This window comes from Perca flavescens, chromosome 8 (assembly GCF_004354835.1).
Source record: "Perca flavescens isolate YP-PL-M2 chromosome 8, PFLA_1.0, whole genome shotgun sequence".
In the NCBI taxonomy this organism is placed as follows: domain Eukaryota; kingdom Metazoa; phylum Chordata; class Actinopteri; order Perciformes; family Percidae; genus Perca; species Perca flavescens.
In genome coordinates this window covers 38,254,042-38,270,846 of record NC_041338.1, presented here as the reverse complement: position 1 = coordinate 38,270,846, position 16,805 = coordinate 38,254,042, and the positions used below count along the sequence as shown (strand labels likewise).

The following is a 16,805-nucleotide window of genomic DNA, read 5'->3' as shown; positions in this document are numbered from 1 at the left end:
TTTTCTTCGCCTTCTAGATCTTAATGAGAAGTGCTGAGAGTAAATAAATGACATATTTTACCATACAGCTGTTGTTCTCAGTGTGTGTGTGTCCGTCCTCGGTGTGTCGGAGGATGTCTAGTCTGCAGGTAACCAGGTGTGTTTCCTGAAACCTGTTCTTCTTCTGCAGCAGCCAAACATATTTCTCATTCTGTCTGCTGAAGTTAAGTTAGTAGAGAAGTCAACTGTCTGCTTGTTCGTGTCTCAACTGTTCATGACATATGCATGTAAAGTATTTATAGAGAGTAACCCCCCCCCCACACACACACACACACACACACAAGAGAAATACACCTGGTTCCCCTGCATGTTGGGTGGAGCTATAGGAGGAACAACAATCGATCTCATGAATTCCTTTCGAAATTTTTGAAGTTATAGTATATAATATATAATAATAATATATATATACATAATAATTCAGATTTTCATTGTTGTACAGAACTTAAATTCCCAAAACGAATATTGTTTTGATGTGAAATGATGATGCAGCATTAAGAGTGTTGAGCTGAACTAAAACATTAACAGTGTAGACTTCTCACATTAACATTTAATTCATATAAACAATGTCTAAGTTTTAAGTAGGTGTTCAAACTAATGAATAATCAGTTCAGTAAAGTCATGTTACTAAGGTAACACACACACACACACACACACACACACACACACACACACACACACACACACACACACACACACACACACACACACACACACAAACAGAAACATCACACACACAGACACACACACACACACACACAATACATCCAGTCTAATCCTAGCATCATTTATCACAACATCTCAATGAATAATTTCATAATGAAATCATGAACTTTCTTCATGTGACTTTCCTGGTATCAGACCTGATGATCTATAAGATCAACCTTTGGTCTGTTGTTGTTCAGCAGAGTCAAAGCATCCGCTTTAATATTTGGGATTTTAATCTGCTGGCTGCATTGACTTGTTGTGATTTAAAATTATAAATAAAGTTGATTTGAATACTGGAGCAATTTCAGAGATAGTTGTTCCCATCAGTCATAGAAACTAACCTTTAACTCCACTTATAGAGACCTGGAACATAACAACTGGGTTGTCATGCACTGTTTGATATTTTAACATCAAGAAATACAGCAAATAAAGACAGGAGACTGGTTTGATAAAAAACTGTTCTTTTCTAACTTTTAATAACTGTGAGTAAGAGAGTGTTTCCTTCTATAGGAACCTTACCTGCTAAAGAATGATATGTGTTTTTGGCACGAGGTGAAGGACGAAGTTTGTATTTTAAAAAAGCAGTTTGACTTGAAAACTCACACACACACACACACAACACACACAGAGAGAGACACACACACACACACACACACACACACACACACACACACACACACACACACACACACACACAGACAGACACAGACAGCCACAAAGACACATACACACACAGAGAGACACACTCACAAAGACACATACACACACAGAGAGACACACTCACACAGACACACACACACACAAACATACTCAGAAAAACACACAGAAACACACAATGGAAATATGTCTTTGGGCTTTATTGTGTACTGTTTCATATTTTGATATTTAAGTGGCCAAATTAAATCAATCAATCACACACACACACACACACACACACACACACACACACACACACACACACACACACACTTTCAGTACATTAATTCTAATCCTAGCATCGTTTATTACAGAATTTCAATGAAGAATTTCATAATGACTGCATAGAAACCACACCTGCTAAAGAATGATAGAGTTCTTGGCAGGAGTTTAAGGAAGAAGACACACACACACACACACACACACACACACACACACACACACACACACACACACACACACACACACACACACACACACACACACACACACACACACACACACACAGACAGACACACACACACACACACACACACACACACACACACACACACACACACAGACACACACACACACACACACACTCACTCACTCACACACACACCAGAGATGGGGGACTTGAGTCTGAGACTTCTGTAGTTCAAACAACTGTGAACTGTAGTTGAAAATTCAGTTATAACGGCCCACGTATTAAAGTTTTTTTGGATTCCTAAACGACACACACACACACAACTGGAGTAACGTGTGAAAAACTCTAACTATAGTCTACACAGCAGCAGTTCATGTGGACCAGACTCTAGTTGGTTTCTCATCGCTTGAACACAGTTTTCTAAACTCTCCACACTTATCTCATGACTTTAACCTCAACCTGCACAACACTGTAGATCTACAGCACTTTGTTCAGATGCTAACACACTGCTGTCAACACTGTTAACCACACATTCAACACAGAATAGATCTCAGTCTGGTGCCTATCAAACACTGCTGATTGGGATTTTAGCTGAAAGCCTCAGCAGGTGTCTTGTTTTAGACTAGTTAGTGAACATATATGGTATTTATACAGAGAAAGATCAGAAAGACTTTTTTTGTATACACACACCAAATAAGAATGAAACAAATATACACTGTACTGTTTGAGAGAAACAGGTAAAAGATCAAAGATACCAACATGTCCAGGTAAGATGTCTGAGGTTATGTACACAGCTATAAAAAAAGTGAAAACACTATATCTTTACAATAGTAAAACTGTGTTCTTACTGATTTTCAGAAAGTAATGGAGGGGAAAGCAATAGAAACACCATATTCATTAGTATTTAGAGATGACGCAGACATCCAATGTGATGAAGAAAACTTGTCACATGATGCTGGAGAGAGGCAGGATTAGTCACACTATTCTTTGGTACTGTTACGTATGGACCTTTAGTTTTTTTACCCAGTAATTCCATAAATTACTAGAGACAAAATACTTTATTGAAGAAGACTGCTGATTTCCATTCCTTCTTGTTTACCTTATGTAAAAATTGGTATTTTATACAATCTATATTTTTTCCTTAAATAAACTATTGAGTAGTGTCAGGTCACTCAAATTGTTCAAACTGTAAAGATGAAAACGTTTGTAATTTCTGTATTGGTGTTTGATGCTAGTGTTTTTACCCTCAGTGTGTTCTGAGTGACAGTGTGTGTTATCTCAGTGTGTGTGTGTGTGTGTGTGTGTGTGTGTTATCTCAGTGAGGCTTGTGCATAGTGTTTGGCTGCACTGAGCCTGTTTTGAGACGTGTGTTAAGAGTTGTGTTGCTGTGAATGAGTTTTGCAGCTGATGTGAACTGTTTAGTTCAGGTGACTGTAGGTAGTGCAGACTGGAGTTAGAGTTTTGCACACGTGTCTCCAGTTGTGCCCACTGTTGTTTAGCAATTGGAAAAAAAACTGTAATAAAGTGTCAGGTTTAAATCAGGCTCATAATTCCAGTTACAGTTTTTGCCCATTGCTTACATACTAAAAACGAATGCTTAGATCAAAGCCTCAAAACCTGAACTTCTTGTAGCATACCTTAAACACAGTGTAACCTTACCTTAAACACAGTGTAACCATACCTTAAACACAGTGTAACTATACCTTAAACATACCTTAAACACAGTGTAACTTAAACCTTAAACACAGTGTAACCATACCTTAAACACAGTGTAACAGTGTAATACCTTAAACACAGTGTAACTATACCTTAAACACAGTGTAACCATACCTTAAACACAGTGTAACCATACCTTAAACACAGTGTAACCATACCTTAAACACAGTGTAACCATACCTTAAACACAGTGTAACCATACCTTAAACAGTGTAACCATACCTTAAACACAGTGTAACCATACCTTAAACACAGTGTAACCATACCTTAAACACAGTGTAACCATACCTTAAACACAGTGTAACCATACCTTAAACACAGTGTAACCATACCTTAAACACAGTGTAACCATACCTTAAACACAGTGTAACCATACCTTAAACACAGTGTAACCATACCTTAAACACAGTGTAACCATACCTTAAACACAGTGTAACCATACCTTAAACACAGTGTAACCATACCTTAAACACAGTGTAACCATATAGTAACCATACCTTAAAACACAGTGTAAACACAGTGTAACCATACCTTAAACACAGTGTAACCATACCTTAAACACAGTGTAACCATACCTTAAACACAGTGTAACCATACCTTAAACACAGTGTAACCATACCTTAAACACAGTGTAACCATACCTTAAACACAGTGTAACCATACCTTAAACACAGTGTAACCATACCTTAAACACAGTGTAACCATACCTTAAACACAGTGTAACCATACCTTAAACACAGTGTAACCATACCTTAAACACAGTGTAACCATACCTTAAACACAGTGTAACCATACCTTAAACACAGTGTAACCATACCTTAAACACAGTGTAACCATACCTTAAACACAGTGTAACCATACCTTAAACACAGTGTAACCATACCTTAAACACAGTGTAACCATACCTTAAACACAGTGTAACCATACCTTAAACACAGTGTAACCATACCTTAAACACAGTGTAACCATACCTTAAACACAGTGTAACATACCTTAAACACAGTGTAAACTTAAACACAGTGTAACCATACCTTAAACACAGTGTAACCATACCTTAAACACAGTGTAACCATACCTTAAACACAGTGTAACCATACCTTAAACACAGTGTAACCATACCTTAAACACAGTGTAACCATACCTTAAACACAGTGTAACCATACCTTAAACACAGTGTAACCATACCTTAAACACAGTGTAACCATACCTTAAACACAGTGTAACCATACCTTAAACACAGTGTAACCATACCTTAAACACAGTGTAACCATACCTTAAACACAGTGTAAACTTAAACACAGTGTAACCATACCTTAAACACAGTGTAACCATACCTTAAACACAGTGTAACCATACCTTAAACACAGTGTAACCATACCTTAAACACAGTGTAACTATAGCTTAAACACAGTGTAACCATAGCTTAAACACAGTGTAACCATACCTTAAACACAGTGTAACCATACCTTAAACACAGTGTAACCATACCTTAAACACAGTGTAACCATACCTTAAACACAGTGTAACCATACCTTAAACACAGTGTAACCATACCTTAAACACAGTGTAACCATACCTTAAACACAGTAAACACAGTGTAACCATACCTTAAACACAGTGTAACCATACCTTAAACACAGTGTAACCATACCTTAAACACAGTGTAACCATACCTTAAACACAGTAACCATACCTTAAACACCATACCTTAAACACAGTGTAACCATAGCTTAAACACAGTGTAACCATACCTTAAACACAGTGTAAACATACCTTAAACAGTGTACAGTGTAACCATACCTTAAACACAGTGTAACCTACCTTAAACACAGTGTAAAACTTAAACAGTGTAACTATAGCTTAAACACAGTGTAACTATACCTTAAACACAGTGTAAACCATAACCATACCTTAAACACATTGTAACCATCTTAAATTTAACTATACTTTGTTTGTAACAATTCTTAAACACACTTAATTAGCTTAAAAAGTGTAACTATACTTAAACACAGTTTTCATTAACATTTGACAAACTTTGTTGCGAAACACAAAACATTTTCATTACATTCTCCTCTTGTCTTTGGGAAAACACTCTGTTCAAAATGCAAAACTCATCTGGCAATTATAGGAACTTACATACACACCAGAACACCAATCGGTCTGAGCCTTAGCACCACAGATAGGCCTCAGGGAAACCATTTAGAGAACTCTGTAAGCATGGAGGCAACGAGAGTCAGAGTAGGGGAGGACAAAGAGAGAGAGAGAGAGGAGTCGGACACACACACGCAAACGCACACAGACGCACACACAGACACACACAAACATAAACATACACACACACACACACACACACACACACACACACACACACAACAAGTACATGTTCTTTTTATTCCCAATAGCAATTTACAGTATCCAGTAATAGTTTTTTTTTACTTTTGTTTTGTTTCTAAATTTGATGATATGTGATTATATTTTTCTTTATTTCTGTAAGAATGTTTGTTTTTTGTAAAAACTTGTTTGATTACTGCAGAAATTCTACTTTTGAGTTTTACAGAATACTGCGTCTGAGAAAATGACGATAAAAATAAAAACACAAAGACTGCAGTGTTTTATATGAAGTCCATCAGTGTGTTGCTGGTGATATGAAAGAGGAATTCATATGATGCTTGTGTGTATGGTTTTGTTGCAAGAATTTCATTTTTAGAAAAGAGTGTTAAGTTTTGATTTTTTTTTGATGAATTGCAGTGTTTCATTTTGTCATAGATGTGAGTTGTTACAGTTTTTTCCAACTGCTTACACACGTTTTCAAAACTGTTTCCTTTTTTCAAAACGGCACACACAATTCCTAAAACTGCACACACAAAATACAAAATGCCTCACATCTCCTTCAAAATGAAACACTGCATTCAAAATACCATAAACACATCTCAAAATGAAGCATTTGCATCAAATGGCAAAAAACACTTTTTTCATTATAGTAAATTTTTGGATATACCATGTACACACTGTTGTTCTAAATCTAAAGCTCTTTTATCTTTCATAGGATTATATCTACATTTACAATGTTCTAGAGAGAAAGTCATCTGCTGAGAGGGGATGAAAAGTGCACCTGTAAAAAACAATCTAATGTTACAGTAAAACAGAAAATATTTATTGGGCAAAACATCCCGTTAGTAAGAGTAGCTCAGTGTTGTTTACAGTAGCATGAAACAAGAAAACAATAGTACAAACAAATGTAAACCAAAGATATCATTTTTAGAATAAAGAACATGTGCGTGTGTGTGTGTGTGTGTGTGTGTGTGTGTGTGTGTGTGTGTGTGTGTGTGTGTGTGAGTGTTTGTGCGTGCTTGTGTGTTGGGGCGGGGTTGTGTGTGGGGGGGACAGAATTGTATGCACTTTGTGTAAAACAAAGTCTGATTGATTTGTAATGCTGAAATAGTTATTATTAGATAGTTGCATGCAGTATGGACACCACTGTAAAGCTACTCAAGATGGGCTTCTCTCCCTGATCTCATCAGAGATGACTCCAAACAGGTAATCTGACCTTTGACCTCTGTATAGGCCTATACTAAAGCAGTGATTGGTTAGTGTTCAGTTATGACATAATGTGTTTGCACATGTGAGGAGTGTGTGTGTGCCCTGGTAAATAAGTGTAGCATTTTGATTGGTTGTGTTTAGAAAAGGAAAGCAAGTCACTTCCTGTTAGATTTTTGTGTCTTAGGTAGAGAATTGTGTTTAGTGTTTTGAAAAAAGTGTTTTATGCAATAGGAAACTGAGTGAAAGGCTGAGAAATAGCTTATGGTTTTGGAGATTTGCTGTGTAGTTTATCACTTTGAGAGAGAGGTTTCAAAAATCATGTGACATGAAAAGTAAGCAGTTGGAAAAAAGTGTAATCTCCAAGTGCTATGTCTGATTGGCTTGTGTGTAGAGCAAAAAGTGTGTAAGCAATAGGCAAAAACTGAAATGTGTCGGGCTGGGCCACGCACAAAGTACACAGGCTCGGGTTGGGTCGGGCTTGATTATTTGGGATCTAAACATCCTCTCTGTCAGTCACTTCTCTAACTGGGGAGTTTGTCTGTTTTATGTGTAATTATTGTACTATGACTATGTTTTATGTGTAATTATTATACTATGACTATGTTTTATGTGTGATTATTGTACTATGACTATGATTTATGTGTAATTATTGTGCTATGACTAACTGGTAACATGTGTTTTATTGAACCAAAAACAATATAAAATCCTATGACCGATACTTAGAATATCTGTGATCTAGATTCATGCTTTTATATCTATGATGAGAAGTGTGTAAATATTTGTAAAAAAGAGAAAAGAGAAGTTATTTTATGGAGGTGATGGAAGTGAAGTGCCTTTATTTTTTACCTCTGAATCTGTTTTTATGATGTTTAAAATCTCTGATGTAATAAAATGTTCAACGTAATGTTGTAGTGTGTGTGTCTGTATGTGTGTGTGTGTTTGTGTGTGTGTGTTTGTGTATGTGTGTGTGTGTCGATACTAGATGGAGCTGTGGGAGAATATTAATTTTTTTATTTATAGGTTTATTTTTGGGTCTTAACTCTTGTGTTGTCTTTGTCAGAAATTTTGGGTTTCTTTCTTTCTTGTCTTCCTGTTGATCATGTGTGCTGTAAATCTTAAGACTTATCACCCAACTCTGTGTTCCACCTTCCATCCAACTTATTCCCTCTAGTTTGGAATTCATGGTCAATGAACCTCAATTTTATGAAATGAGATCAGATTTTACCGGAGGCTGTATTACCGAGGGTCAGCGGCGCTGCGCCCGGGCTCTGCAGCACCGGAGCCGGCTTGGATCAGCGGTGCCCCATATATACAGTATCTATGGTAACCCATATATACAGTATCTATGGCAACCCATATATACAGTATCTATGGCAACCAAACTTTACTGGTGAGACAAACGTGTGACGGTCAGGAAGACGTCAAAGTCAAAAGTAGGCTATGCACTATTGAGTCTACTTAAGTAAAGTACAGATACATGAAAAATGTACTTAAGTACAGTAACAAAGAATTTGTACTTTGTTACATTCTACCACTGCATATTGGCCCTATAAATAGCGATCAATCACCAAATAATGCAGGATTTAATCAGTTTAATTGCTGATGTAAATTGAAGTGTTAGTGGTTTTTTTTGCATAATATGATTTCTTTTTCAACAAATGATCAGAAATACATTACAGTACAATACTATCATTGTAAATGACTTTAGAATTTGATGACAAATTGTCATCACTCAAATGTACGTAAGAGTGCTTTTCAGTGTTCGTAGATTTTGTTCTTAGCTAAGAACAAATCCAAGTTAAGAAAACATTAGTGAATGTCAGAATCTTCGTAAAAAGTGCATAAGAAGGGTTTAAGAACACATTTCTTCGTAAGAACAGTTGGTGAATGAGGCCCATTGTGAGCAAACAGGAAAATTAATTCTGTAAAAGAAATCTAAATAATTTTAAAGCTTTAATCTTAGTACATTCCACCAAATCTCTTCATCTCTCTGCGTTAAAACATTCAAAATCAATGTTAAATCATTTCAGAATAAAGAAGCAGAAGATTTTAACATGAGACTGCAGCCTTTAAGTATTTTACTGGTGAGACTGGTTCTGGGATCAGTTTCTAAAAAGTTTTGAGGGGGCTGTCTTTGGTCTGATGATCCTTAGCGTTAGTCAGAGAAACCTCTCCTCCGTTAAGAGCTCCGAAGACTATCAGATGAATGTAGTCTTCTCCTCCAACATGAACCTGTATGAACAAAAGAGGAAAATTAGACATTTAAACACATGTATTCATGTTGATCTTTTGTTTTTGAGCAGTGAGGACGTGGTTAACTGGTGTTTACTGTCAACTGAACACACACACACAAACACACACACACACACACACACACACACACCTGCCATGGTTTAACAGCATGTCACTAATAATTCAGCCTGTATATTAAAGACATATCTATTTACCTTGATAAGGTAGTTTGTTCCTGCCACAAAACGACTGACATCTTCCCTCCTGTATTTAACTGCTTTGTATTCCTGATACTTCTTTCCTGTCCTTATCTTCACCTGTGTATGAAGGGAATAAATCTGATGTAAATTCAGACCTTGGGTGTGGAGGTTGTGAAGAATGAAGGTAGAAAGAAGCTCACCTGATCACAAAGATCCTGAGTGTCCTTAGTGGCGGGTACTGGATGTCCGTATCCTCCGTCCTTGGTTGCCATTATGTCAATGTCTGTTAAAGTTAACAGAGAAGTCAACTGTCTGCTTTTCTTGTCTCAACTGTTTATGACATATGCTTGTACTGTATTTATAGAGAGTAACACCTGACAGGTGGTTCCCCCGCATGTTGGGTGGAGCTGTAGGAGGAGTAGTAGTAGTAATAATAATAATAATAATATACATAATAATTCAGATTTTCATTGTTGTACAGAAATAAAATTCCAAAAACTAATATTGTTTTGATGTGAAATGATGATGCAGCATTAAGTGTGTTGACCTGAACTAAAACATTAACAGTGTAGACTTCTAAGTCTCAAGTAGGTGTTCACACAAATGAACAATCAGTTCAGTAAAGTCATGTTACTAAGTTAACACACACACACACACACACACACACACACACACACACACAAAACACTGTTTTTGTCTTGTCGGCTGTTTGCTGCTTCCTTACGGACCGGGAAAATGGATCACGCACATTCTACACCGGATGAACTTTATGAGTTCATTTGTGACTTGATTGAGCTTAAAACAATGTGGAAGGAGACCGACAGTGATTGCCAAAAGGAGGCAATTCTGTTGTTTGCCCGTGTGAAAGTGTCAGAAAAGCCTTGACTAGAGGACTCTATTCCAGATTCTTCTCACTCCCGGCCTAACCCAGTGTCAGCAAACACCCACCAGCCTGTCTGTCAGCTCAGCAGCTGTCTTTTCAGCAGATACCCCCAACTGAAGGCAATCCTTTGAGGGAACTCGCCTAGCGATATTCCCTGGGAACCGTGGAGGCCTGGAGACGGGGAAGAAGACAACATGGCTCCCGACGCCATGCCCTGCTTCACCCTCTCCTCAGCCCCGAGCCCGTGCTGTCCTGCAGACCCGAGCCCGTGCTGTCCAGCAGACCCGAGCCCATGCTGTCAGACCCGAGCCCGTGCTGTCCAGCAGACCCGAGCCCGTGCTGTCAGACCCGAGCCCGTGCTGTCTTGCAGACCCGAGCCCGTGCTGTCAGACCCAAGCCCGTGTTGTCCAGCGAGCCAGAGCTGACCAGTGTCTCAGAGTCCTCGTCGACTGCTCTCCCAGAGTGTTCGCTTACGGGCAAACCAGTTACTTTGCTGGTCTCCAGCACTCCTGTGACCACCCTGGAGACCGCCCCAGTGACTATGCCCTTGTCGGTCAGACCGACTCCTGCCCCTTGTGTCCTGTCGGCACCCCTGTGTTCCTGTTGCCTGTTTGGCGGACTCCAGCCCAGCTGACCCGTCGCCTGCCCGACCCTCGGAGTGTTTTAGCCTTCACCGGCCTGCCAGGTCTCCTGAGGGGATGTCGCCTGAGCCGACGGCCTCCTAAGAGTCCTCGACGTCCTGCTTGGCCGCCTGAAGGTCCTCGATGGCCTGCTCGGCCGCCCTGGAGGTTCCGAAACCCAGGACTAGCTGCCCGCAGCCCTTCTGTCCCCAGTTCCCTGGGTCCTGCTGTCCACTATTTCCCTTGCCCTGGGTGACTCTTGTGCCTTCCCTCGCTCCTCTGGGTTTGATTTATTTTGACTATTTGGGTCGTCCTTCCTCCGGGCCCCCTCTGCCCTCCCTTGGTTGTTTCTGCCTGTTTTTGTTTCGGTTTTTTTTGGACATCAGGGGGGAAGCGTCCTGTTAATGGTTTGGTGTGTATTGTCTTATTTTGGTAATCTGTTTTTTCTGTTTTGTATTTTTACCCTGTTTCCTGTTTTTATTTTATTTATTTATTCTAGACTAGGAGCTGAGGAGGAGAAACTAGGAGCTGAGGAGGAGAGACTAGGTTCAGTCAGGCTGAGGAGGAGAGACTAGGAGCTGAGGAGGAGCGACTAGGTCGAGCCAGGCGGAACTAATTCAGATAGATGCGCGTCCACGGATTTCCTCAAAAGACCGCGAGGTCGAGCACAGATTTACTGATGCCAAAATGGAGAATACGCATTGTACATACTTTATACAGAGAGAGCAGCAGCTTCTTGTGGAAGTATGATGACGTGAAACACATGATTTGAATAAAGAGAAAATAACACGGCCGCTGTAATGAAACAGAGAGAAAGCAGCAGACGATCACGGACCGACTGAATGCGTAAGCAGCCTAAATATAAACATTAACTGACCTCTGATCTGAATGGAAACCATCATTATCCTACCATTCAAGGATTAGGCTACTAATCATTTGCACAAATTAACAATTGTACTCTTTGCCTTAAAAGTAAGCAGAAGATAATGTTACTCAGGAAATTTACCATGAAGATCAATGTTCTATAACGCTAGAATATGAAGCGTAAATATCTCTTTCACTCTGTTCCTCCCTCTCTCTCATTGGCTAAAATATTAATTTCCTAAGTCATATTAACTTCCACTACTCGCTTTTAATGCAAAGTGTACAGGTGTTCGTTTTTGCAAATGACAAGTGACACATTGAATGGTTTCAGTTAAGAGCAGTAGTTCATAAATGTATATTTTTAGACTATCATTTAGTCGGTCCGCTATTATCTGTCGCTTTTTCTCGCGTTTTTTTATTTTTTCTAGAGGACGAGTTTCCTTCTCTACATATTATATGCCTTGCTCCCTGGTATATATGGACATAAAAAATAAAAACACTGAAGAAATTGCACTGTAAAATCTAGAAACTATAAAGATAATAAAGTGATAAATTCCATGCAGACTATAAACATGAATGGAACAGAGTATATTCATCAGTTATTTCCCCCCAGGCAAAATATAAGGTCAGAAACCATTGAGGTGTCCTCTCCCTGTTGTTACATGAATGTACAGTAGCCTACATCACTAGATAGTTACTGGTCCAGTGAACTAAGTCTATAATTTGGGAGGATTGTACAGTTAGGATATGTTCTTAAAATTGTACAATCCTCCCAAATTATAGTCCCAGTTTACTGGACAACCTAAATTGTGTGCTAAGAATGCCAAATACAATGCACATGGAAGCAGAACAAACATGATCCTTATTGTTAAAGAATAAAAAAATTAATTATAAACTAAAATAATTTAAGGTGCATTGGGGGACTATAGAAATGTACAGCATTGTATGTGTTGTCCTTAGTAACAGACTTCATTTAAAACTCATTTGAAATTTTATCAGCCTTTTCTAATTATCTCAACAACTGCCATAATATATTCATCAAACTTCTTACAACAATATGAACAGCAGTCTTCAGACAGCAATATAACAGTAACAATGACAAATTTATAATAATAAAAAAATTAATGGTCACAACTTTAAATAATAACAGTACTTAAATGAACAGCAATATGCACCTGTTGTATTTTAATCCAGGCTGATAACAAAAGGGTAAAACCACTGCTGAGTGAACAGAAAAGGTTCCAGGATTAAATAAATCCTGGCTGTTAGCCTGGTCAGGACCAGGCTAGCTGTTAGCCTGACTGTTAGCCTGGTCAGGAGCAGGCTAGCTGCACGGAATAAATCTCCATGGTGATTTATGTGCTTCTGCTTTCGTGAAACCGAGTCAAGGCTAAATTCATCCAGGATAACCAGGAAATCCCGGCTTAATCCCTTATCTTGGTTTTGTGAAACAGGCCCCAGATCATTCAGATCATTGTGTGTGTCTTGTTGCCGGTTTGTAGTCCTGTGTGTTAGTCTTAGTGTTTTTTTCGTCTCCTGTCTCTGAGTTTTGTGTTAGTTCTCCCTGCGGTCTCTGTGCTCTGGTTTTGTTATCCAGCTGTGTTTTCCCTTTTTGCATTTTTGGACTACCTCAGCTTTTACTCCTTGTGTTGTTTCTTTCGTTTTCGCTATTTTGGATTCCTGCTGGTTTGTACCCTGGATCTTTGTGTTTGGAATAAATCTTCACATCAAACCACCTCTGCATTTTGGGTCCGCCATTCACCAACCCTCCCTCAACACACACACACACAGACAGACAGACAGACAGACAGACACACACACACACACACAGACACACAGACACACAGACATAACATCACAGGTGTGTCCGTCTCACCTCTGAGCAGCTGCTCCACACTTCTCTCCGGCTCGCACACCAGGACCAAGCTGCAGCCGATAAGGGCCGTCCCACAGCCGAGCGGTAGTCCAGCGAGGCACAGAGCGGCTCCAACGAGGGCCCCAACGAGGGCCCCAACGAGGGCCCCGAAGGTCCAGTTCCCCTCTTTAAACCTCTGGAGCACCGTGAGGAAGAACATGGCTGCAGCTCCCACACAGAAACAGGAAGGGATGTCCATTGTGTGTGTGAGTGTGTTTAATCTGCTGGTATGTCGACAGCAGGTGTGTTTCCTGAAACCTGTGTGTGTGCCGATTTAAAAAAAAAAAAAGAAAAAAAGAAATTGGATTATGGATTACAATTTTCTTTAACTTCCAGATCTAGATCTGATGAGAGTAAATAAATGACATATTTTACCATAAAGTTGTTGTTTTTGTGTGTGTCCGTCCTCGGTGTGTCGGAGGATGTCTAGTCTGCAGGTAACCAGGTGTGTTTCCTGAAACCTGTTCTTCTTCTGCAGCAGCCAAACATATTTCTCATTCTGTCTGCTGAAGTTAAGTTAGTAGAGAAGTCAACTGTCTTGTCAGCTTGTTCGTGTCTCAACTGTTTATGACATATGCATGTAAAGTATTTATAGAGAGTAACCCCCCCCAGGAGGAATACACCTGGTTGTAGGTGTTCAAACAAATGAACAATCAGTTCAGTAAAGTCCTGTTACTAAGTTAAAACACACACACACACACAAACACACATACACACACACACACACACACACACACAAACACACATACACACACATCCTTTCAGTACATTTAGTCTAGTCCTAGCATCGTTTATGACAGAATTGTAATGAATAATTTCATAATGACAGCATGAACTTTCTTCATGTGACTTTCCTGGTATCAGACCTGATGATCTATCAGATCAACCTTTGGTTTGTTGTTGTTCAGCAGAGTCAAAGCATCAGCTTTAATATTTGGCTTTTTAATCTGCTGGCTGCATTGACTTGTGTGGTCTAGACCTCCTCTATCTGGAGAGGGTCCCAAAATAACTCCTGTTGGGATTTGACACTATAAATAAAGTTGAATTGAATACTGGAGCAATTTCAGAGATAGTTGTTCCCATCAGTCATAGAAACTAACCTTTAACTCCACTGATAGAGACCTGAAACATAACAACCATGTTGTAATGCACTGTTTCATATTTTAACATCAAGAAATACAGCAAATAAAGACAGGATACTAGTTTGATAAAAAACAGTTGTTGTTCAACTTGTACCAGCAGTGAGAAAGAGAGTGTTTCCTTCTGTAGGAACCTCTTCTCTTAAAGAATGATAGTGTTCTTGGCACCATTTTAAGGAAGAAGTTAGTATTAAAAAAAACTTAATTTGAACACACACACACACACACACACACACACACACACACACACACACACACACACACACACACACGCACAACCCATCTTCATGCCAATAACCAATTTGAACCTCTCCAATTTGGTTTTCGCCCCCTCCACAGCACAGAAACCGCTCTCCTCAAAGTCCTCAATGACCTCCTCACCTCTGCTTCGATACCGCGAGCCATAAGATCCTGCTCACCAGAGTCGATACCGCGAGCCATAACATCCTGCTCACCAGACTCGATACCGCGAGCCATAACATCCTGCTCACCAGAGTCGATACCGCGAGCCATAACATCCTTCTCACCAGACTCAAAGACCTCGGTGTCGAAGGTACTGCACTCAGCTGGCTCCGCTCCTACCTTTCCAACAGATCCCACTTCATCTCTCTCCATAACCACACCTGTGCCACAGCCACTCAAGGTGTTCCCCAAGGCTCCGTACTCGGCCCCCTCCTCTTCATCATCTACATCCTCCCTCTTGGTCAGATACTCCGCCACTTCAACCTGGACTTCCACTTTTACGCCGATGACACCCAGATCTACCACAGCACCAATCCCCCCACAATCCTCCCCTCTCCCACATCAACTCCTGTCTGTCAGCTATTAAAACCTGGATGCAACACAACTTCCTCAAACTCAACAGCGATAAAACAGAATTCCTCCTCATAGGCTCCAAATCCACATTCAGCAAAATCAATAACCCCACCCTCATCATCGACGGCCCCATTGTCTCCCCATCTCCTCAGGCCCATAACCTTGGCGTTATCTTTGACTCCACCCTCTCCCTTGAGCCTCACATCCGTCATGTCATTAAAACCTTCTTTCACCTCCGCAACATCACCAAAATCAGACCCTCTCTCACACTCCCCGCTGCTGAAAGACTCATTCACGTCTTCATCTCCTCCCAACGGGACTACTGCAACTCACTTCTCCTCTGCATCAGCTCTACCAACATCAACCGACTCCAACTGGTCCAGAACTCAGCCGTCAGACTCATCACCCGCTCCAAATCCTGGCACCACATCGCTCCAATCCTAAAACAACTCCACTGGCTTCCTATCTCCCACCGGATGACCTACAAAATCCTGGTCCTCACCTACAAAGCCCATGTGGCCCCCTAATACCTCACTGACCTCCTCTCCCTGTACCAACCCTCACGGGCCCTCAGATCCACCTCAGCTGGTCTCCTCTCCCCGTACAAACCCTTACAGTCCCTCAGATCCACCTCAGCTGGTCTCCTCTGTATCCAAAAGTCCAACCTCTGCAGTTTTGGGGACAGAGCCTTCTCCAGGGCAGCTCCAAGGCTCTGGAACTCCCTCCCCCAAGAGATCCGCACCTCTGAGTCCCTCGCCATCTTGCAGTCTCGCCTCAAGACCCATCTCTTCACCTCTGCCTATCCCTAGCCCCAATCCCCCTCCCCTTTTCATCTGTGCCTGAATCTTGTTTTGTTTTGTTTTGTTTGTTTGTCTTTATTTTCTATACCTACACTGTAAAGCGACTTTGAGTTCGTGAAAAGTGCTATATAAATTCAATTTATTATTATTATTATTAAAAGACAGCAACCCAGCTAGCTAACAGCCTAATATTACAGTTTTTGCCTACTGCTTACACACTTTTTGCAGAAT

The 16,805-nt window shown here is 40.2% G+C and overlaps 1 protein-coding gene across 1 annotated transcript; it reads right to left on the bottom strand.

Moving 5' to 3' along the window:
• Positions 1-9,214: 9,214 nt before the first annotated feature.
• Positions 9,215-9,819, bottom strand: LOC114560135 (cystatin-A5-like). The gene is made up of 3 exons (XM_028585285.1): positions 9,738-9,819; positions 9,553-9,654; positions 9,215-9,337 (listed from the first exon to the last, which is right to left on the bottom strand). The coding sequence occupies exons 1-3, from the start codon at positions 9,807-9,809 to the stop codon at positions 9,215-9,217; spliced, it is 297 nt and encodes a 98-aa protein (XP_028441086.1). The 5' UTR covers positions 9,810-9,819.
• Positions 9,820-16,805: the final 6,986 nt, after the last annotated feature.